The 22,565-nt window shown below is 41.3% G+C and overlaps 1 protein-coding gene across 4 annotated transcripts in view; it reads right to left on the bottom strand.

Annotated features, from left to right (window-relative positions):
* UBA6 (ubiquitin like modifier activating enzyme 6) overlaps positions 1-22,210 on the bottom strand; it is a 328,373-nt gene extending 306,163 nt beyond the window's left edge. The window contains exons 1-6 of one of the 4 annotated variants that reach the window (XM_033914779.1): positions 22,013-22,210; positions 18,636-18,818; positions 10,662-10,720; positions 8,455-8,549; positions 6,664-6,692; positions 318-412 (exon numbers count right to left, since the gene is read on the bottom strand). In XM_033914779.1, the coding sequence (XP_033770670.1) occupies positions 318-412; positions 6,664-6,692; positions 8,455-8,549; positions 10,662-10,702 (260 nt within the window). In that variant the 5' untranslated portion in view covers positions 10,703-10,720; positions 18,636-18,818; positions 22,013-22,210. Of the gene's footprint in view, positions 1-317; positions 413-6,663; positions 6,693-8,454; positions 8,550-10,661; positions 10,721-18,635; positions 18,819-21,721; positions 21,851-22,012 lie in introns of those variants that run through there. The other 3 variants (XM_033914755.1, XM_033914773.1, XM_033914764.1) reach the window with 3 other exon arrangements.
* Between the last annotated feature and the right edge of the window lie 355 nt (positions 22,211-22,565).

The following is a 22,565-nucleotide window of genomic DNA, read 5'->3' as shown; positions in this document are numbered from 1 at the left end:
TTGCATGAGCATTTTTTGGAGAATGACTTGCTTTTTTAAAATCATTACCAGAACGGCTGCGATAGCCTATCATTTAGCGCAGTTTTTGAGAATCTAGGCCAGTGATTCCCAACCCTGTCTTGGAGGACCACCAGGCCAGTCAAGTTTTCAGGATAGCCCTAATGAATATACATGGAGCAGATTTGCATGCCTGGCACCTCCATTATATGCAGATCTCTCTTATGCATATTCATTAGGACTATCCTGAAAACCCGACTGGCTTCAGTCCACTGCTCTAACCACTAGGCTATTCTTAAATAGCAGTGAGTGATATAGACCTGTTTCTTTGATTTTTAACATCCTCTTCCCAGATGAAGAAGCTGGTTCCCAAATCCCAGGTCTGGCACTGCTTTGTATCATGAACTGTAAGTGCCTGTGAAGCAAATTCAGAAATCGGTAAGAAAGGTAAATGAAGACACAAATAAAAATCAGATCTATTGTTGCAAAGATGGATAACTTTTCTTTAACAAGACAGAAATTCACAGTACTCCACCTCCCAACAAGTCTTCCAATACCCATGTTAGCAGCTTACCAACACGAATACAACAGACAGCAAAACTGGCTTATTTCAACAAATGAAGGAGAATAAAAAGATAATTTAATGGAAGATCAAAAAGAAAGCCATCTTAGATCTATCTGCCACTCCTTTTAAAAGGCAAAGTCTTAATGGAAAGCACCTATAAATTCTAAGGCAGGCAGTCATTCAAAAATCACTTGCAGGTGCTTTTAGAAAGGTCGTGGATTTTCACTTTGTAAATGAGTCTGTTCCTACTGTTACTTCTCTTTACACAATTAAGTATACTGTTCCTTTTCCCAATTATTCTTTCAACTGACTGCCTAAATGGAAATTATTTAAAAGAATAATCCAGAAGATAGCGTAGCATATCTACTAGGCTATTCGCAGAGGGTGAACCTTTTTCATTTGGTTTACTTCCCAGGGGAACTGACAAGCAGCACAGTGGGCAACAACACGTGACATCACTCAAGGGGCCTTCTTGACTATAACTGACATCAGTGCTGTTGCGCACTAACTGTAGGTTGCGGCTGAAGGGGTGTACCCGGAGAGGAATACGTCAGACTATTTTTTCCTGCAAGCTGCCGTTTGAAACTTATGGGGAAACAGAAGATCAAGTCTAAAGCTATTGATATAGCTAACCCCTTGGTGGGCTGTATGGATACCCAATTCAATCAGCGGGGAAAAACTAAACCTCATTATATGCTGCCGGAGGTAATGTTCATACAAAACAAAACCAAAGAACAGCAGCCTATTAACACTGTATTTATGATATAATCCAATGGTGCTCAGAAGCATGAATAAGAGACCAAAGACAGGGCCAAGCCCAGCACTATATATATCTCTACTACTTCTCTTTATCATTGCACATGTGAAAAAATGCCCCAGTGAAAAAACTTAAGATTGTTTTAACATGTCACACACAAAAAAGTCCACTTATCTCATTCCACCAGTAATAAGTTCTATCCTATGGATAAGCATTAAGGCCCTAACGCACCTTTATAGAAAATGACACGGTGGCGGTTACCTGCAGCTAGCCACGTTTAGCCTCTGCCTACTCTCATAAGAATAGCCTTACTGGGTCAGACCAATGGTCCATCTAGCCCAGAAGCCCATCCTCAAGGTGGCCAATCACTAGTACCTGACAAAAACCCATAAAGTAACAACATTCCATGCTACCAATCCAGAGCCAGCAGTGGCTTCCCCCATGTCTGTCTCAACAACAGATCATGGACTTTTTTCTTCCAGGAAATTGTCCAAATCTTTCTTTTAACCATCTGCGCTAACCACTCTTACCACAACCTCTGGCAACACGTTGCAGAGCTTAACTATTCTCTGAGTGAAAAAATATTTCCTCTTAATTGGTTTTAAAAATATTTCCCTGTAACATCAGAGTGTCCCCCTAGTCTTTATAATTTTTGACAAAGTGAAAAATCAATCCACTTGTACCCATTCTACACCACTCAGGATTTTGTACATCAATTATATCTCCCCTCAGCCGTCTCTTTTCCAAGTTGAAGAGGACTAAACTTTTTAGTCTTTCCTCATACAAGAGGAATTCCATCTCCTTTATTTTCTTAGTCTCTCTTCTTTGAACCTTTTCTAGTTCCGCTATAAGGTGACCAGAATTGAACGCAATACTCCAGATAAGGTTGCACCATGGAGTGATACAGAAGCATTATAACATTCTTAGTCTTGTTAATCATCCCTTTTTTCAATAAAAATTCCTAGCATCTTGTTTTCTTTTTTGGGCAGAAGGTTTCATCATATTGTCTACAATAACACCCAGATCTTTTTCTTGGATGCTAACTCCCAAGGTGGACCCTAGCATCCGGTGAACTATGATTTGGGTTATTCTTCCCAACGTGCATCACTTTGCATTTGTCCACATTAAATTTCATCTGCCATTTGGATGCTCAGTCTTCCAATTAATTTTTTAAATAAATAAATAATCCACAACTGAACTTGCCTCCTATCCCATGACTAATTTTCTCAAGAGCCTCTCATGAGAACTCTGTCAAAAGCTTTCTGAAAATCTAGATACACTACATCAACCAACATCTTTATTCACACCTTCAAAGAAGTCAGTCAAATTTATTTTTACTTATTTAAAAAATTTATATTCTGCTATATCAACATTTCTAGGCAGATTCCAACAAACATACATACGTAATTTATAACAAACAAAAACATTTAAAACAACAATAAGCTTCAAAACACTTGGGGCTCCTTTTACCGTCTGCTCAAGGAGGTGGAAGCAGCTAGCACGTGCTATTCTGCGCATTAAGGCCCTAACGCACCTTTATAGAGAATGACACGGTGGCGGTTACCTGCAGCTAGCCGCGTTTAGCCGCGGGTAACCCGCCGGAACGGGGAAAGAAAAATAGCAGTCGCTGCGGGGACGGGGACAAGGCCATTCACCGCAGTGAGGCATCAAGGATCGCACGGTCCCCACAGCCACCGCCCACCAGTAGCGTTTAGCCAGCTCCCTCCCTCCACCTCACCTTATATTCCGAGTTTGCCGGCTTCCTTTTTCTCGAGCCGCACGCGTTCAAGAAGCCGTGCACGCACGGCTGCGCAAGTCGATCAAGTCGATTAATATTCTCCTCTGATGCAACCAGAAACAGGAAGTTGCAGGAGAGAAGAAGTTTGATTGACTCGCGCAGCCGCGCGTGCGCATCTTTTTGAATGAGTGCAGCTCGGGAAAAAGAAAGCTGACAAACTCGGAATATAAGGTGAGGTGGAGGGAGGGTGGGGGCTGCTGGACCGCACGATCGCGTGTGTTCCCGGCTCAAATTAGGAAGGAGGGAGTGAAAGGAAGAAAGTACTTCAGGCAATCTGACCTGGCTTATCAGTTGCTGATCATAGGGTGCTCAAGCACTGTACCCCATCATGCTGTTTATCCTTAAGGTCTACAATTGACACTGCCAAGAACAGGGGTGATAAATTTCCAGAAAAGTGCTCTGATTGCACTAACAACGGGGGGTACTCTGCTGCTCCTCTATGGCATTTACGAGCAGCCTATGCTAAGTGGGATGGTCAGCTGGCTCTTGGTCCTTGAACACTACTTCAGGGAATCTGCAATATATAGATTCTTGGCTTTCCTCTTCCCCATCACTGCAACTTGGACCAAGGGGATGAAGAGGGAAAGAAAGAAACCCACAGCAGGAAAGAAAGGGGAAGACAGGCAGGTGAGCCAGATGCTGGAAGCAGGGGGGGGAAGAAAGAGGGAAAGAAGCTAGATGGGGTTGAAAAGAAGAGACACACTGGTATGGAAGAGGAAGATAGGGGAAATCTGGACAGAGGAAGGTAACAGAAAGAGGGGAAATTATGTGCATAGGGACAGAGACATAAAGGCGACATGCCATGGGGATGGTATATGGACACCAGGGGGGGGGGGGACGGGACGACAATGCCAGATACATAGGGGAGTTAGTAGAAATGGGGAAAATAAGAACACAGAAGCGAGATGGTTTGTGGGGATGGGACAGGGACCGAGCTCGCAGGCTCCAGCGGCTTGCACAAATTACATTGTAATTTAGATAGATAGATAGGCCACACGAGAGGAGCTGAAGGGTGGTAGAAAGGAACAGATGGTAAAGGAGGGAGGGAAGGTGGAGGAGGAAAGGAATAGAACAGACATTGAAAGAGGGTAGAGAGGAACAGACCCTGAAGGGAAATGTGGAAGACAGAGTGGGGAGAAGAGGCTGGAAGGGAAGAAGACAGATGCCAGACTATGGGGGAGCGGAGGGAAGAAGATGGGTGCTAGACCAATTGGGGGAGGGTGAAGGGAGAGGCACAGTAACAGCAAATGGAAGACGCAGAGAGAACACACACAGTGGATGGAAGGAATTGAATGAGAAGATGTGGAAAGCAGAAACCAGACAACAAAGGTAGAAAAAAAAATTCTATTTATTTCTTTATTTTTTGCTTTAGGATAAAGTAGTATATTAGTTGTGTTGATAAAAATTTATAAACAAAGCCCTGCCAGCTGAACATTTTTTTCTCTAGTTCAGCAGCAGGAACTTTGATTTATAAGAACGGAATAAGCTAAATATTAGAGTACTAAGGCTTATATGGATGCTGCGGGGACGGGGACGGGGCGGTGAATGGGATGGCAGTGGCGGTGACGGGGCGGTGACGGTGATGGGGCGGTGAAGGGAACAGCGGTGACGGGGCGGTGCAGAGGATGGAGGGCCGGGGACGAGGTGGTGACGGGGACAGATTTTTTTCCCCGTGTCATTCTCTACACCTTTATAAAAGGAGCCCTTAATGAATGAAAAAATATATATATAAAGGAAATCAGCCTTGGTATACCTGAAACAAAAACGTTTTCAACAAAATCTTGAAACAGTCATCACCAAGCCCTCGCAATTGCTCAGGTACCGGTAATCGGTTCCATTACTGATTTCCTATATTCCTCACAGTGAATTATACTAACAGAAGGAATCACCAGGGCATTACTGGTCAAGGAACATATGTTCCGTTTTGGTCGATAAATACAAAAGAAGTCTAACAAAACTGGAGATTTCCTGCCAATCAGTATTTTTAAAACAAGTAACAACAATTTATAATGAATGCAATACTCAATTGGCAAACAGTGCAATTCTTTAAGAACAAGAGCAATATGTTCAAATCTAGAAGTTCCAGTAATTAACTTTGCCACAGACTTTTGAGCAACCTGTAAAGAGCTCAAATATTTCTTAGGAATACCCATTAGCAAGGAATTATAATAGTCAATAGTGGAAAAATCAGACTTTGAATAGCCAAACTAAAAATTAGAACTGGTCAACACTGACTTCAAAAGGGTATAAAAGCCTCGTCTTAAAAAAGATTTTTTAACAATATAAGAGGCATGCTCTTTCATCTTCAGAAAAGTATTCATATATACCCAAAGTTTTAAGTGTTTTTACAAATGACATTGTCACTTCCTTAAAAGTAACCAATGTTGGAAAATCATAAATAGCATGATGCAAAAGCAAAATAATTTTTGTCTTCTCCACGTTCAGTATTAGACGATTATTACACCCAACCAGCTACTAATCTTATCCAAAAAGAAATTTTAAAAATCTAATGTTTCAGCATGACTCGGCAAAATCTTAAATATAAACTGAATATCGTCAGCATGAAGACAATATCAACTCCCAGAGATTTCAACACTGTATAAAGCGATAAGAAAAATATTAAATAATGTTGCAGAAAGAGATGAACCCTGAGGAACACCAGGTTTCATTAACAAATACTCCGAAAAATTTTTCCCATCAGACAAAAAAGTTAATGACCATCCAAAAAAGACTTAAGCCAATTGAACATTGTACCAGTAATCCCAATTTTGCTCAGTCTATGGAATAAGACCGGTGAGGCAACATCTCCCTTGGCTGAACCCACACTCTGTCCTATTAAATCATGTTTATGTGTTCCACAATTTTATTTTATTTTTTTTATAATTGTTTCCACTATTTTGCCCAACACTGAAGTCAAGTTTACCAGTCTGTAATTTTCTAGCTCTCACTCCGGAACCCTTTTTAAAAATCGAACAATGGTAACCTTTCAATCTTCAGGTACTACAGACAATTTTAGCAACAAGTTACAGATCACTAACAGCAGGTCAGCAATTTCATATTTGAGTTATTTTAATACCCTGGGATGTATACCATCCAGTCCAGATGATTTATCACTTTTTAACTTGTTGATTTGGCTTAGTACATCTTCCAGTTTTATAGAGATTTCTTTCAATACACCTTGCGTACAGAATCCAGAGGGGAAGTAACAGAATAATTTTCCTGTGTGGTAATATCTTATGTGAAACCTTGCTTCATATAGCTATAGTTTGGACTATTCTTCCTCGAGTGCATCACTTTGCACTTGTACATATTAAAATTCATCTTCCACATGGATACTCAGGTCTTCCATTTTGACAAGATCTTTCTGCAATTTCTCACAACCCAAGTGTAATTCAACAATTTTCACTACTTAGCTGCATTGGGATTTTTGTTTTCCCAGGGGATATTCAATAGGATAAAATGCCACTTAAAAGGTTTCAGATTCTGAGCTTCAAGCAATATAAAATTAGCAGGATCATTATAAACAAGAAAGAAAAATATACTCACCTTAACTCCAGCAAGAGCGACATTCTTAGCTTAAAAAAAAAAAAAACAGAAAAATTACTACTGCTGATGAGTTAATAAAGCACCTTAAACACTATGTTTACATTTGTTCAATGTATGCTGTATTTTATCATCCTATCCTTATGGATACTTGCACACAACATCTAAGGTCCTTGCTCTGCACAGCCCATGATATAAGAGGAAATTCAACAGCTCTGAGCTGACAGACCATACTGGAAGATGTCACTCAAAATCTTAGTACATTCTGCTGGCTCTCTGAACTTCAAAACATTTTGTACACAACACAAAATCAATATATAAAGGCAGTCAAACTTCAAGAGATGTCACAAGTCACTGTTGCAGTATTTTGATAAGAGCCAGGGAAGAATTTTGCACACCATAAGCATGAATGACTTCTATGATGTATGTTTTTCACAAGTTCTAATTCTTGAAGGGATGGATAATGAACACAAATGAAAAAGTTTCAGAATAATGTAGTAGAGCTGGCCAAATTGACACAGTTGACATTGCTGCACACTACCATTAAGACGACCTAAGTTAGTCTGAACTTAGGACTTCCATTCCCCAGGATGGATATGCAGTGAGGACAACAGTCACAGCCCCCTGGATTTGTAGGGAGGTAAAGAGAATGAGACTTGTATACCACTTTTTTGTGGTTACACATTCAAAGCGGTTTATATATTTACAGGTACTTATTTTATTTCTTGAGCAATGGAGGATTAAGTAACTTGCCCAGGGTCACAAGGAGCAGCACTGGAATGGGAGATGTCAAGTTCCAATCAGTATGCAATAGTGACACCTAGCGGCTGATTTAAGTCTGAAAATTGAAGAATTCAAGGAGCAACTCTGGTGCATGACTGCTAACCAAGGAAGTTTCTGGAATGAGTGGTGAATTAGGAAGGGATATAAAATAGAAGACACAAGTCTCCAGACAGTTGTTAACAAAGGCACATGGCACAAGATTCCAGCCTCAGTTCTGACAGAGCTGAATGCCTAAGAAATGGAAGGAAAATTTTTGAGCCTAAAAAAAAAGTTTGAGTTGTATCTAACATGCAGGTAATGTTCCCAACTATGAACCACTCTTCTCTTATGTTACTTGTATAATTCAGGAAGGTAAAAACGATTAAAGAATTATCACATTATTAATATTCTATTCTTTCCACTGCTGTTCTCAGCTTTCCCCATTAAAACAAAAAAATACTCTATTTTATATGCATTTGGAATGACTGTTATGTGTCAATTTTAATAATGATTTCTACATTTAATATTCAGCTCCAGATATTTATACCTTAGATTAACTGTATCAGAGAAATACTAGAATATGATTTTACCAAACACACTTCTGTCTTTTTTAGCAGTTATAAGCAGGAGTTAAAAAAAGGCCTTTCAAATTACATTTCTCATCAGGAATAAATAAAAGAAGAACAGTAATATACCATCCCTTCTTTGTTATTGCTGCTTAATGGTACTTGAACTTTGGGAACTGTGCAGGCAACATGTGAAAAAATTATTCTGACCATATAGAGTTTAAAACTTTTGCATAACAGACAAGAGAGACAAAAATTAAATGTAATGTAATGTAATTTATTTCTTATATACCGCTAAACTCGGTTAGGATTCTAAGCGGTTTACAGAAAATAGACAATAAAAATAAGATAAATAAATAAAGAATGACAGAATGAGGGAAAATCTGACAATAGGTTGCATACAATATAAAGCAATGGAAAATGTTTTCCCCAATTGCAGCTATACCAATGCAACTAGCATACTTACCAATTTCTACACCAAGTCCACCCATTCCACTAAGGAAAACATGGGACTGGGCCATCTTCTGCATGGCTGTGTCTCCAAGAACATATCTCTGTCTACTATATTAAGCACAAAAAATTTAAAAAAAAGATGATATAGAACAATGTTTCACAGGCACAAATATATAAAGAACCCTTCCTTTTCCCCATTTTTTGAAAAGCCAATAAAATAAACCTGGAGGTTTACATCAATTGAATTTGGAAGGCTCCAAGTTTCCAATGTAACTTTCCTAACACTAGCAAGTTTTCTGCCTCTCTGATGTGTTCAAAGCAAGCTCTGTCCTCATCTGCACAAGCCTCAAAGACTTATGATTTTATATTTAAATCTTTTTATTGAAGTATTAAAAGGGACAACATTCTGTACAGCTGGTATTTATGAATCATAAATAGTGCCTTCCATTTTTATCTAGCTTTGGTACAACCTTCCCAAAGATTTGTTTGCCTGTGTTTTTACATCATCTAGGACAGTGGTCTCAAACTCTTTGCAGGGCCACATTTGGATTTGTAGGTACTTTGAGGGCCTCTGAAAAAAATAGTTAATGTCTTATTAAAGAAATGACAACTTTGCATGAAGTAAAACTCTTTATAGTTTATAAATCTTTCCTTTTGGCTAAGTCTTAATAATAATATTGTAATTTATAGCTAAAGAGACATATGATCAAGAAACTGTTTTATTTTACTTTTGAGATAATAAACATACCGAGAGCCTCAAAATAGTACCTGGCGGGCCGCATTTGGCCTCCGGGCCGCGAGTTTGAGAGCACTGATTTAGGAAGATAATTAGATGATTATCTTTTACATCCATTTCTGAAAAACTAACACAGTTAGTGGGTGAACAGGAAAATAAGTGTCATTTAAATGCTAGAAATGCTCACTGATGCCAGCAATGATGTATTTAGGGCTCCTTGTACAGAGTCGCGCTAGGGCCTTAACAAGTGGAATAGCGCACACTAAATTGCCGTGTGCAATAGCCGCTACCGCCTCTTTTTGAGCAGGCGGAAGATTTTCGGCTAGCGCGCGCTAATCCAGTGCGTGCATTAAAAACGCTAGCGCGAAGGTGCACTAGCATTTTTATCGCACTCACCAGATTAGTGCGCGCTATAGCGTGCACTAGCCGAAAATCTACTGCCTGCTCAAAAGGAGGCGGTAACAGCTAGCGCGCGCTATTCCGCGCGTTAAGCTCCTAGCGCACCTTCGTAAAAGGAGCCCTAAGATGCTTGAGCAACTGGGCAAGTGATGGAAGGATGTGGTAGAAGTCTGATCAGCAGATAAGAGTTTTGTTGCCACATCAAAGGCAACCAAGACACAAATTATGCCATTTAACAGTAGTTCATTTAAATCCAAAAAGCAGCTTCTACAGTTTTTTAATCATTGAATTCAGTTGCCAGATGTCTTAAGATGTGTTAAGTTTTTACATATTGATACTATCATATTATAGATTCTGTTCCATCTAGTTGCGACAACCTGTTTAAGGCTAGCTCTAGAGCAGCAGTTCCCAAACTGGGAGCCATGACTGATGTACAGGGGAGCCGCAGATTATTCTTATATTAGACATCTTTTACAACCTTAAGAAATTAAAAAGTAAATAGAAATAAAAATACTACAACTGAATCTTCGTTATTCGTTACCTACTGTTTTGATGTTTATGGCCGGTAAAACAGTTTTGTTTTCTGTTATCGTGTGAATGTAATCACCGTAGGAGAGATACTTTGCGTATGACTAGTGTGCATGCCTAGTGGCTTTGCACATGGCTAATGACCTCTATTTGAATGTAAGTAATCAGTGGATTGCTGGAGCAAACTCAGCTGTTATACACATATTTATCAAACTTTACTGGTAAAATAATACTAATTTAAGTATTTTACTCATATATCGTTAAGTAAGCGTCAACTTCCGATCAACATAATTTTTAAAATTTGTTGTTTCAGAACCCTAAAAATTCCGTCAACCATGGTTCCCTCTCCTCCTCCAGTACAATGTACAGGATCCCATCATAATGCAAATTCTTTCCAACCTTGCTGACACAGTATGAAAGATCTCTGCTCTATCCCAATCTCCATTTATTAGCACTCAACTGGCAAGGCAACTTCCTTTATTCTTTTCCTCCAATTCCTACACATTCCTCCTCAAAGCAACAATAATCACTGATAAACAAAGGCTGGGTATGCTTACCTATACAGAGCATCGTCAATTTCCATAGAATCAGTAGCCATGATGTGATAAGAGTTTACCTGCATTTAAAAAAAAAAAAACCAACAACAGTACAGATATCAAAATCAGTTATAATCTTTTTTTTTTATTATGATGCTCTAATCAATTTCTTCCAGTAATATAAACACAAATGTTTTTTAAAATGACAGATTAACAAAGGAAGAAAATAACTAGCATTTCTGCATGTAAAAGCATGAAATCAGAAGATAATCCAGAGGCAAAGACCTACAACAAATATGCAGTAAAACAGATCTTCATCGACTAACTAACAACCAGTGTACTTCTTATATGCATAAGTTGATTACATATGAACTTCAATAGATAGTAAAAAAAATTTTTTTTATTAAGTTACATAAAACAAGCATCTGGCATGGCCATATTTCAAATAATCTTCAACAGAGGTATAATGTAGTTTTAGAACAAACAACTTTTTTTTTTACAAAGCTAGAATTTTAACTTTAATCAACTGCTTGCTACCACAGATGCTGGTGTAAATGATCAATGTTTTTCTCTGAATGACGATGACATACCGAGTATAGTCCAGTTTGCTATATTATTATTGTTACTCCCCTGATAAAGATTCTTCAAAATACGGCCATGTCGGAATTGTCTGGTGCTTGTTTCATGTAACCCATAATGACTTTTGAGTATTATTACCGTGTTTCCCTGAAAATAAGACACCGTCTTATATTAAATTTGGGTCGAATCGGGAGGCCAATTTTTAAAAAAATTTGAATCGATACTAATGACCCAAAGTGAATCGAATCAGAAATTGGGCAGCACTACTTTGCACAGCTTCTAACCCTACCTCCCATCCCCCCCCCCCCCCCAGCAGAACTGCACCGGCCCTTCCACAGCGAGACCAACATACCTCCCTACAAACAGCAGTGTTCGCAGCACTTTAAACAGGCTGCTTCGCGGCCTTCTCCCACTGGAACCTTTCCTGTGACACGTCGCTAATGACATCAGTGATGCGGCAGAGGATAGGACCCGGCGGAACAAGAACACGAAGCAGCCTATTTAAAGTGCTGCCGTTGCTGCTGTTTGGAGGGAGGTATGTCTGTCTCACGGTGGGTCAGCGGGGTTCGGCTGTGCGGGCAAGAGGGAGCTTCGGTGGTGATCTAACAAGGGCTTATTTTGGGGGTAGGGCTTATATTAAGACCTACCCCAAAAATCTTGCTAGGGCTTATTTTTGGGGTAACATGGTACACAGTTGCTGGCTAAATTATCAGATCCACTGTATTTCTATAAAGCATGAATAGTTGAAGATTCATAACCCCTTTAGTCTTTCCTCTTATAAGAGGAGTTCTACCCCCTTTATCATTTTGGTCACCCTTCTCTGTACCTTTTCTAATTCTGCTATATCTTTGAGGTACAGACTGATGTACTGTTTTCTACTACTAATAATCATTTCTATAGCACTACTAGACATACGCAGCACTGTAAATCAAAATATAGAAGAGACAGTCTCTGCTAAAAGAGCTTACAATCTAGTCAAGACAGACAAACTGGACAAGACAAATATTGGCGCTTAGCAGGCAGGGGAATCACAAAGGGAATGACAAGACAGATATTGGTGCTAAGCAGGCAGGAATTGAAGGAGTCTGGAATTGAAAGCATCTTCAAAGAAGTGGGCTTTGAGTCTGGATTTAAATACTGTCAGAGATGGAGCTTAACATACCAAGTCAGGCAATTTCTTCCAGGCATACGGTACAGCAAAGTAGAAGGGACAGAATCTGAAGCTTGCTTTTTGCTGCCCTTAAGCAACTGCCTGGTCTTGCCTAATTGTTAGGCCAGCTCCTATGAGAGGCATACTGTCCACAACCTAGATCCTTTTCCTAAGAAGATGCCCCTAATGTGGAACCTAGCATAATCTACTATAATAAAACGCTAAGCACGCATGCGCACTCCTACCTTCATGATCCATGATCCGTAGATCCGTGGCCAGCAGGAGTGTGCATGCACACTTAGCTGTGCCACCTCCTCTTCTAAACAGCCTACTGAGGATTGCATCCGGCTGTAGCAAAGCTCGCAGGCCACTCTGCACCTTGGTAGCACGTTCCCTCTGATACACGGGATTCCGTCAGAGGGAACGTGCTACCGACGTGGAGAGCGGCCTGCAAGGTTCACTACAGCTGGCCGTGATCAAAGGCTGGACAGGGGGAGTCTGGCGGCTGGCATCAAAATTAAAAAGCTCCCGGCTGCCGAGGCCAATGCTCCTGCACACGAATCCTGCCTCAAGGCCACAGCAGGCAGGACCTGAAGATCTTGGGCCATCGCAAAGCCCCAACAAAACTTGGGCCACTAGACCCCCAAAATAGCAATGGGCCTCAAGAGTCCTCCAGGTGGAAGGAGGTAGATTATGTTAAAAACAAATTGACCATTTGTATACAAAGAATACAATATTGGATGAGGGATAATCAGTTGAACTTGAATTTGCAAAAGACAGCAGTGATGTTTTGTTGGAAATGATTATTTACTTTTGAATGTAAGAGAAGTGCAAGTAAATAGATGCAAAATTTCCAATTCTAATCTAATCTAATCTAAACCTTAAGTTTATATACCGCATCATCTCCATGAGAATGGAGCTCGACACGGTTTACAAGAACTTTAAAATAGTGGGTAGAGAAGAAGAAAAAGGATTACATGAACTTATGTGTAGAAGGGGGGAGAGAAAGGGGGGAAGGATAGAGCTACAATTTGCTGAAAAGCCAGGTTTTCAGTTGTTTGCGGAATAACTGAAGGGAGCTCAGGTTCCACAGCGGGGTGGTGAGGTCGTTCCAAAGACCTGTGATTTTGAAGAGAAGGGATTTTCCCAGTTTGCCTGAATAGTGGATGCCGCGTGGAGAGGGGAAGGCTAGTTTAAGCCTTTGGGCAGTTCTGTCACATATGAGGATCTGGGGGGGAGGGAATGCTACTGCACAGGGAAGTGGGGTGAGGGGTGGAAAATGCTGCTGCTGCACAGGGAAATGGATGGGGAGGGAATGCTGCTGCTGTTCCTGCACAGAGAAGTGCTGCTGGTGAGAAAAGGGGGCTAGGGCTGGAAGCTGAAAGGGAAAAGATGGGAGAAGGGGGCTGGGGAGGGTAAAAATAGGTTTGGAGCTGGGGCTGAAAATAGGGGGCATGTGAGGGAAGGAGGCTTTACTAGTAGTACCCGTTAATGTAACGGGCTTAAACACTAGTGTAACTATAATTGTGAGGAGGGGGTTATGTTTTTGGAACAGCTTTATTAAAACAAAAAGTCAAGTTAACAGTTACAATATTATAGGATAAAAAGCACGGTATACTCAATAAGGAAGAAAAGATAGGGAAAAAAAGTTTTACCCCTATTTTATCAGCCCAGTACAGATCACTGTTGCATATCACTATGGTTCCTTTTCTTGGTAGATTAAAAAGTAACAATTGCAGAAATCCACACACTTTTTCTTCTGCTTCTCCCACATGGCTGAGGTAGCACTATAGAAATAGTAGTAGTAGAAGATATGTACCTGCATATACAGCACAATGCCCCAAAGGGTCTGTCTGCAGGCTGCAAGGTGCCGAGGCCTGAAAGGAGAAACATCCAAGGCAGAAATATGCAGATGATACACAAAGGACAGAGTAGACAAAAGGGCGGACTGTACAGAATCCATAGGGGACTAATAGAAAGAAGATCACCAAAATTAAGAACCTAATCTTCCATTCTGTTACATCCCTCCGGATTCCATATGAAAGGTGACATACCAAAGCAATGGCAACATCTAGCCTGGGACAGAAGAGCCCATCCGCAACACTAAGACCCCAAATGCGGTATCTGACTGAGCTGCCACATCCACTCTGTAAAATCAGGTAAAGGTATGAAGAGATGACCAAGTAGCCGCTCTACAAATTCTGGACAGATTAATTGCTTGAGACTCCACCTATGAAGCAGCAACACCAGTAGTCGAGTGAGCATTGAAAGAAACCAGCAGCTGCTTGCCACCTGTGACGTAAGTCGATGAAATGGCCAGTGTATCCATCTGCAACAGAAGTCTTAGATGCCAGCCTACCCTGTCTAGACTGGTTAGTCTCAACAAATAGATGATCAGCAAGACAGAAATCATTGGACCTCTCCCAGTAGCGAGCTTACTACTGGGACTCTTTGCAAGACTCTTTGCACATCTAGCTTCCACAATATCTTATCCGTCTTCTCTGACCCAGTGGAATGAAAAGCAGGCAGATGAATTTCCTAGTTGACAAAATTCTGAAACCACTTATTGAGACAATTGCCATGACCATAAGGTCTACAAGAGACACATCCTTGAACAGCTCAAAAGGAGCTTCAGTAAGCCCCTTCAGCACAATATTAAGGTTCCATGTGGAAAATGGCTGCAAAAGAAGATGTTGAAAGCAAAGCACCCCCCTGAGAAATCTGGTCAAATCTGGATCAGTCGTAAGCAAAATGGAATCGCTGTGCGCTCTGAAACAAGAAAGGCCTGCCACCTGAACCTTCAAGTTTAATGGAGATTTGATTAATCGCTTAATCATAATTCTAAGCGATGTACATAATAATAAAATTACAAAATGTGGGGAACAATACAATAAATAACAAAAATCAGGTCTGACAAGACTATTGGCAAACGTAACAAAACTAAGAACATAAGGGAAGAGAGGGATAAGAACTACAAATTATTTAAAAGTTAAAGAGACATATAAGGGAGATACAGAAGGAAAGGGAAGTTAAAAATTACTTCAATAAAATTAGAGAGAAAAAGTAAAATTGGTTGGAAGACTAAATGGCTAATTTTCAAAGGCGTCTTTAAAAAGAAAGTTCTTTAGTTTACTTTTGAATTTTTCTAAGTTGTGTTCTTCCCTCAAGTGAATAGGAAGTGAGTTCCAAGTTTGGGGGGCTGTAACAGAAAAAATCAATTGCCGACTAGTATTAATAATTCTAAGAGAGGGAATCGTCAGCAAGTGTGTTCAGTAGATCTTAACGTTCTATTGGAAGCATATGGAATTAATAACTTATAAATGAAAGCTGGAGTTTTGTAAAGAAGGGATTTGAATGTGAGCAAACAGTTTATATGTTATCCGGTGAGCAACTGGAAGCCAGTGCACTTTATTGAGAAGGAGTGTTACGTGATCAAACTTCTTGGCTTTGAATATGAGCTCGATAGAAGCATTCTGAATAATTTGTAGACGCTTGATTTCATTTTGAGCTATTCCCTTGAATAGGGCATTGCAGTAATCAATTTTGGAAATCACGAGAGAGTGGATAAGAATATTGAGGGATTTAGTGCAGAGAAATTGTGAAACTGAGCGAATTTGGCAAAGCCTAAAGAAAGTTGATTTGATAATGCTACTAATGTGATCATGAAAGAATAGTTTGTAATCAAAAATAATCCCTAGAATCTTAATATTACTTACTGGTTTGTAAGGGAGAGCCCTTAATAGAGATTGGAAAATTCAGTTTTAAATTATCTCTCCTTGGAAAGAGCATCACATTTGATTTATTAACGTTGAGTGCTAGTCTATTAGTCTTGAGGGAAGCCACCGCTAGGCCTTTTTCTAAACCGGCCTGCAGGAAAGCTAAGACCACTGGAATGGGAGTGCACAATGGCGGTACCTGGTCTCTGGCACATCACTGCTGGAAAGCCTTCCAAGCCTTGAAGAGGGCTACTTGGACATCAAAAGAGTGGCAATGACCATGTCAGAGTATCCTCTTTGAAGCAAGGCCTTGTGCTCAAGAGCCATGCCGTAAGACCAAAGTGCTGGGGGCTCTTCTTAGGAACTGGTCCTTAACTGAAGGTTGTGATGAAGAGGCAGCTTGGTCTTCTTGTCCCACTGAAAACAGATCAGATCTGTATCCCATGGACTGCGAGGCCAGTCTGGGGTCACTAGGATCACCAGGCCCGATCAGGTGCTATCCTGCAGATGACCCAACCCACCAGTGGCCAAGGCAGAAAGATGTAAAGGATCTCCTGAGTTGGCCAGGGCTAAACCAAAGCATTGAGACCTAAGTTTCCCAGCTCTATTCTTCAACTGATAAAAATGCCAGACTTTGGAGTTCTAGGCTGAAACCATCAAGCATATTGATGAGCTGCTCCAGCGACTCACCACGAGATGAAATGCTCTTAGCAAGAGCGACCACTCTCCTGGGTCCAGGATTTGGCAACCGAGAAAGTCCACTTGCACACTTCCCATGCCAGCCAAGAGCCAGAAGAACTTTTGCCTACGCCAGCCAAGTGCGCCACATAAAGAGCCAGAAGAACTTCTGCCTACTGGAACAGCCCTTGAGACTCCTGACTTAGGGAAAACACCCATACTGCTTTACCCTCCACTATGGGAGTGCAAAGGTATAGATTCTGAGCCCAAATCTTCCCAGTCCTTTTCCAACTAGACTTTGGGATCCTGTCGTGGGGGGGGGGGGGGGGGGAGTGGCATCTAACAGGGGCAGATAGATCCCACTGCACGGTTGATGAGTCCCTGGACGGCAAAACCTGGCCCCCTGTAATTCAGCTAGGCCTCAAACATTAGGCTCACAAAATCCAGAGTAAAACTCTGAACAGGGAGCCTCAAGGACTTCTGCTGAGCCTCCCTTTGGTTTTCCGCAGGCATAGCAGCACCCGCGCGAGCTTCACAGTAAACACCAGATCACTAAACGAGGGCTCTGGGAGGAACTTCTTACCCACCGAGTGAGCTATCTGAATCTCCAGTACCCTAGAGAGATCAGAGGAGGCTAAGCCTGTGGTCCCCGTGGCATGTGGAACATGGACGCTCCTCAGGCAGCCATCCACCACAAATCTGGCATGAAATCAGGGGTATCAAGGCTTGAGAAGTCCATCCCTACCAATTTTAAGCAAAATCGAGTGAGACAGATAAAGGCTTTTCAATCGGGAAATTCAAGGTGGCGTTTGCACCACAAAACTGCCCTGGGTAGCTAAATCAAAGTTAAAATAAATCTCATAAAAGGGTTTTTGGAAGTGGAGGACCTGATCATGCAACTAGAAACCCCCCAAAATGCAATTTTCAGACCCTCCCCCCTCCTGATTTTTCCCATAGGCTTCTATAGCCTGTACTCACTGTGCCTGCATTGGTACTGGGAGCTGCTCAGCTTCAGGGAAAGCTGTGATAGAGAGAAAACTGCCTCAGATAAGCATGTACGAATTTCTGATGCCTGTTTCTTTGGGCTGCCAGTCAAGTCTAGCCTGAACCTCATACCCCCACAGGAGCTCGCTTGACAAAGGGGGAAGGAGAAATGCAGCTAGAGCCACAAGGGCTAATTCAGGGCCACACAGCTTGCACTCAAGCTCCAGATGAATCTGGAGTAAGCATAGCTCCAAATGGAATGGTCCCCAAGCCTAAAAAGCGACTAATGCAGGCTGGCTAGTCAGGTGCCCTATCCAAGGGGAATCCCACTAGCAACAGACCTCTGCACCAAAAATCTGTCTTCTCACAGCCAGAGATGTCTCAGGATTGCTGGGAACCTCTGCAGCACCAAAAGCCTCAATTCAGGTTAAAAAAAATAATAATAAAGATGATCTTGGAGTAATCTTGCTTTCAGAGCAGTCTCACTTTCAGAAGGAAAAGACCGAACTGCTGGGGCACAGCCCACTGAGGAAGGAGGTGGAGCCAAAAAAAGAATGTGGCTGATGCCTTATGCAGGGTCTCGCGACCAATGGAGGATGAAAACCCAGTTGTTCAAGACTCATGCCTTTTGCACTAGATAAAAGTGTTAAACATACAAACAAGAAAAATTAGGACTTTCCAAAGGAAAAAAATGAAAATAAAGTGAAAGAGAAAATTATAATCTAATGTAGGACAGAATGTACACGCTGTCTTAAATTTAAGCCACCGCTATATAAAATTATCACCACAAAATATTCCTTGACCAAAGCTGCACAAGCAAGCGATGACAAAAAACTTTAAAATGTAGTGATTTCTTTTTTTTTAAATAAAACAGACACACATCCATACCTGGATAAAGAATGTGAATATAAGAGGCTTGGATTTGCACTGGATTCAAATGGTAAAGGATTGGATTATGCTGTTTATAAGCAACAATATAATCTTGGGTTCTGAACTGATTCACACAGTTGTGCCCCCAGTGTAACTTTCCTTTCACAGTCCAAGAAATCCTTTGACCAAGACGAGAATGTTCTGGAAGTAAATAACATGCATGTCTTTAATTAAAATGCCTTCCTTTAACATCGCTCACCTTTCAACAATGCAACGAATCACATTACTTATACTGTGGATATAGCTTTCTCTACTTCCAGAGATGTGTTTTTTCTGGAAACTAATGCAAATTAGAATTTGCTTGGAAAACCTACACATCATTTTCCTCGGGTAAAAGAAAACCTATTGAAAAATTTCCAAAAGCTAAAGCAGATTTTTTGTGCAATTTGGCATGTTATTTAACTTACATTATCTAGATAGAAAGAAAAACCCCAAAAATAAACCCATCATAAATGTCCCACCATATATCTCAATCTTTTTGAGTGGCCATGTAGCTGAACTTAAATCCCTTTAAAACAAAACAAAACAAACAAAAAAAAAGGGTGGGGAGGGAGAGGTTTCCAACATACACACACACTAAACAAGTTTTAAGTCCTTTTACTAAAGCCATGGCAAAAGTGGCCTTAGCGCGCCACTTATGTGCATCTTTCTCTTACGTTAAGGCCACTTGTGCCATGGCCAGAAAATGACTTACTTTCCCATTATCCTAAATTAATAGCCATGCGCTAATTTTGCCACCAGCATGTGGCCATTAAAGAGTTACCGTTTGAGTCCTTACCTACACCTAACTGATTAATGCTACCATGCCCACTCTCCACCACAAAACACACCCCCTTAGGGAAAATTCAGAAAAATTTTAGCGTGCAGTGTACCCTTGCAGATAGGCAATTTTACTGTAGGATGGCAGCGCACATCCCACCCATGATAAACCCTTTTAATGTGCAATAAATGCATGCTAGCGCTTGCAGCAATTTAGTAAAATGACCCCTTTGTGTGTTATACTGAACAATATTCAAACTATGTTTTAATTTTGCTTTCACTTTCTGAATAAACAAGAATTTCCATTTTATCTACAGTCAGGGGAATTCTAGATTGGTTTTTATTATTTGGCTTACTCTGTTTATAAAGCAATAAAATATTTTTCAACTTTGAAATTGCCAAAATATTACGTTCACTGACATCCCTTCACAGTAACCACTATCCTTATTTCTACACCATTACTAATGAAGTCTCAACCCCACTCAACCTTCAAAAAAACTTTTGGACCATGTAGGGTAGTTGTAAGGCAGAGGTGTCAAACTCAATCACATGGCTAAAACACAGGCTAAGTCGAGGACCAATTATTTTATTAAGATACTTAGTCTTAGTAAAAGCATAGATCCTTCCTTAACCACCTGTGGCACGGTCAGGCACTTGTGTGGAGCACCCTGCTACAACCTTGCTTTTACACTGGGACTGGGTCCTTCTGCCTGCAAATTGGTAATGAGGTAGCATGGTGAGGAGCTTGGAGCGCTGTTGGGAGTGAGACAGAGCGTTCAGCCCCGGCGACCGGGGCTGCACAGTCAGGCACTTAGATGCAGCACAGTTACCGCGGGCACATAAAATGGCCAGGCAGGCCGAATTCGGCCCCCGGGCCTTGTGTTTGACATATGTGTTGTAGGGGGCAGTTTTTGGAGTGTTGTGTCAGTAGTGGGTCAAGGTACTTTATTATGAGAGACAGCACTTTTAAAGGGTGAGGCAGCAATGCAGGGAATATTTTTTGGATGTTTTGGAGGGTGATATCTATGGAGGGGTTTGGAAGAGTAAGGAATTCTACCTTTTAAACTGCCTTGCCCTGTTCTCTAACCACTACAACTGGAACTTCTTTTACCATAGAAATGAACTGTACCACTTTTTTTTTTTTTTTTGGGGGGGGGGCTCATTTCTCACAACTGCTGGTCTTACTTGGTCCTTTTTTATTCTAGTGTGTCCTATTGAGCCCACCCCCACATCATGCCAAGCTTCATCCCATCCAACTATTTCATTTGGATAGAAGCTTGAATTCCTCCCACAGAAACTCAATGGGTCAAAAGGGCTTATATCCCCCAATGTGGTTTGATCCATTCAAACTTGTGTCTTCTTACTGGATTTCCCCTTATGCTAAGTTTGATCCTATTTGGGGAAATCTTTATAGTTATTTTGACACTAGATGGGCAAACAGATATTCTCAACTTCTTTTGAATAATTCTTTCTAACTCCCATTGGGACAGAAAGAATATTAGATATGCAGGGTACACTAGATTCCAAAGCATTCCATTACCATATATACTCAAATATAAACTGATCTGAATCTAAAACAGGGTACCCCCCCAAAAAAAAAAAGGGGGGGTTATGATTTGAATATAAACCAAGGGTTTATATCCAAGTACGGTAATGATCTCTCCCCCCCCCCACCTTCTAATAATCTTACTTTCCCTGGAAATTAACATTCTTATATGCAACTGAGAACAGATATGGTTATTTATAGTCTGTAAACTGCTCTGAAGGTGATAGATAAGGCTGAGAACTGGAAATTCACTTAACACTCCACTGGCTCAAAAAATACCTAACAAAACTTCAAAAAATATCTAGCAAGGAAACAGTGTTCTTATACATAAACAACTTACACTCTGCATATCACACCATACAATAGCATAAATTACACCCAAGCAGCTCCATAGATGGATCCCCTTTGCAGCATTTTCCTTGAAGAAACTTACTTTGAACTTCTACCACTAATATATTCTATTACATCGGGCTCGTATATCATAGCCAGGACCATTTTACCCAGCCCAAAACACCCGCAGCCCTTTTGAACAGAAAGCGTGATCAGCCACAGTTAGAGATCCCAAGTCATGGCTTTAGGCGTGCGACATGCATTCGGCTGCCTTCACACTCTCACCCTCTTCACACGTATTGGGCGAGCGAAGTCTGTCATCTTTCCCTCTCTCGCTCACCCAGGTCCAACGTGTCTCTCTCTCTCTCTGTCAGTTCCCTCAAGCTTCTTCCTACAGTCACACTCATACCTGAAATCATTCACCACAAATTCCCTCAGCTTTTCTTCTCCGGTCCCCTCAGACATAAACTCTCTCCCTCGACTACATCCCGCCTTGCTGGAAGCAGGAAATTACGTCAGAAGAGGGCGGGACGCCGGAAAAGGAAAAGCTGTAGGGCCTGTTGCCGGCGCTCTTAAAAAAAAAAAAAAAAGACAAAGTTAGAAACAGAAAGCTGCGCGAGAACGGGATTTGCGGCAAGAGAAGTAGCTCGTGCAGGGTTCACGTGCGAGCGCACAAGGCTCTGAATGATCAACTACATACCCCGGGTCTTCCGAGACGTCCGAACGCTGCCTTCTCTTCCCTTCGATAATTCAGCGTAGCGACTTCTGCTCGGGCTGATACAGCAAAGCTCACGATGACACACATGCATAAGCAGGCTAGCAGCATCGGAGGTCACGTGATCTCATGGCGCATGCGTGTGGCGACCTTCACATGGTAGCCACTGATCCCTGCACTTGGAGGTCGCCACGCCCACTCGCCGGTAGAACAGGGCAGGGGATGATCTCTGATGGCTTTTTAATGAAGCGGGGACTTGCTTGCACTGTTCTAGTTAAGCGTGGTTTATTATCAGCAAACCGATAAGTGTTAAGTAATGCATTGGGAGTTATAAAATAGGCACCGATGCTAATCTTATAAAATTCGCGCTGGTTCTACAAATAATTTCCACCACCCCCTTCCTCCCCCCCTTTTTTTTTTTTTTTCCAAAACCGTGGCGCGGTTTTTAGCGGCGGCTGCGGTGGTAACAGGTCCGACGCTCATAGAATTCATATGAACTTTTGGAGCTGTTACCTCCGCGGCTGGCACTAAAACCACG

The sequence above is a fragment of the Geotrypetes seraphini genome, chromosome 1 (genome assembly GCF_902459505.1).
Source record: "Geotrypetes seraphini chromosome 1, aGeoSer1.1, whole genome shotgun sequence".
In the NCBI taxonomy this organism is placed as follows: domain Eukaryota; kingdom Metazoa; phylum Chordata; class Amphibia; order Gymnophiona; family Dermophiidae; genus Geotrypetes; species Geotrypetes seraphini.
Note: the sequence above shows the minus strand (reverse complement) of the source record. Positions and strands in the feature narration are given on the sequence as shown.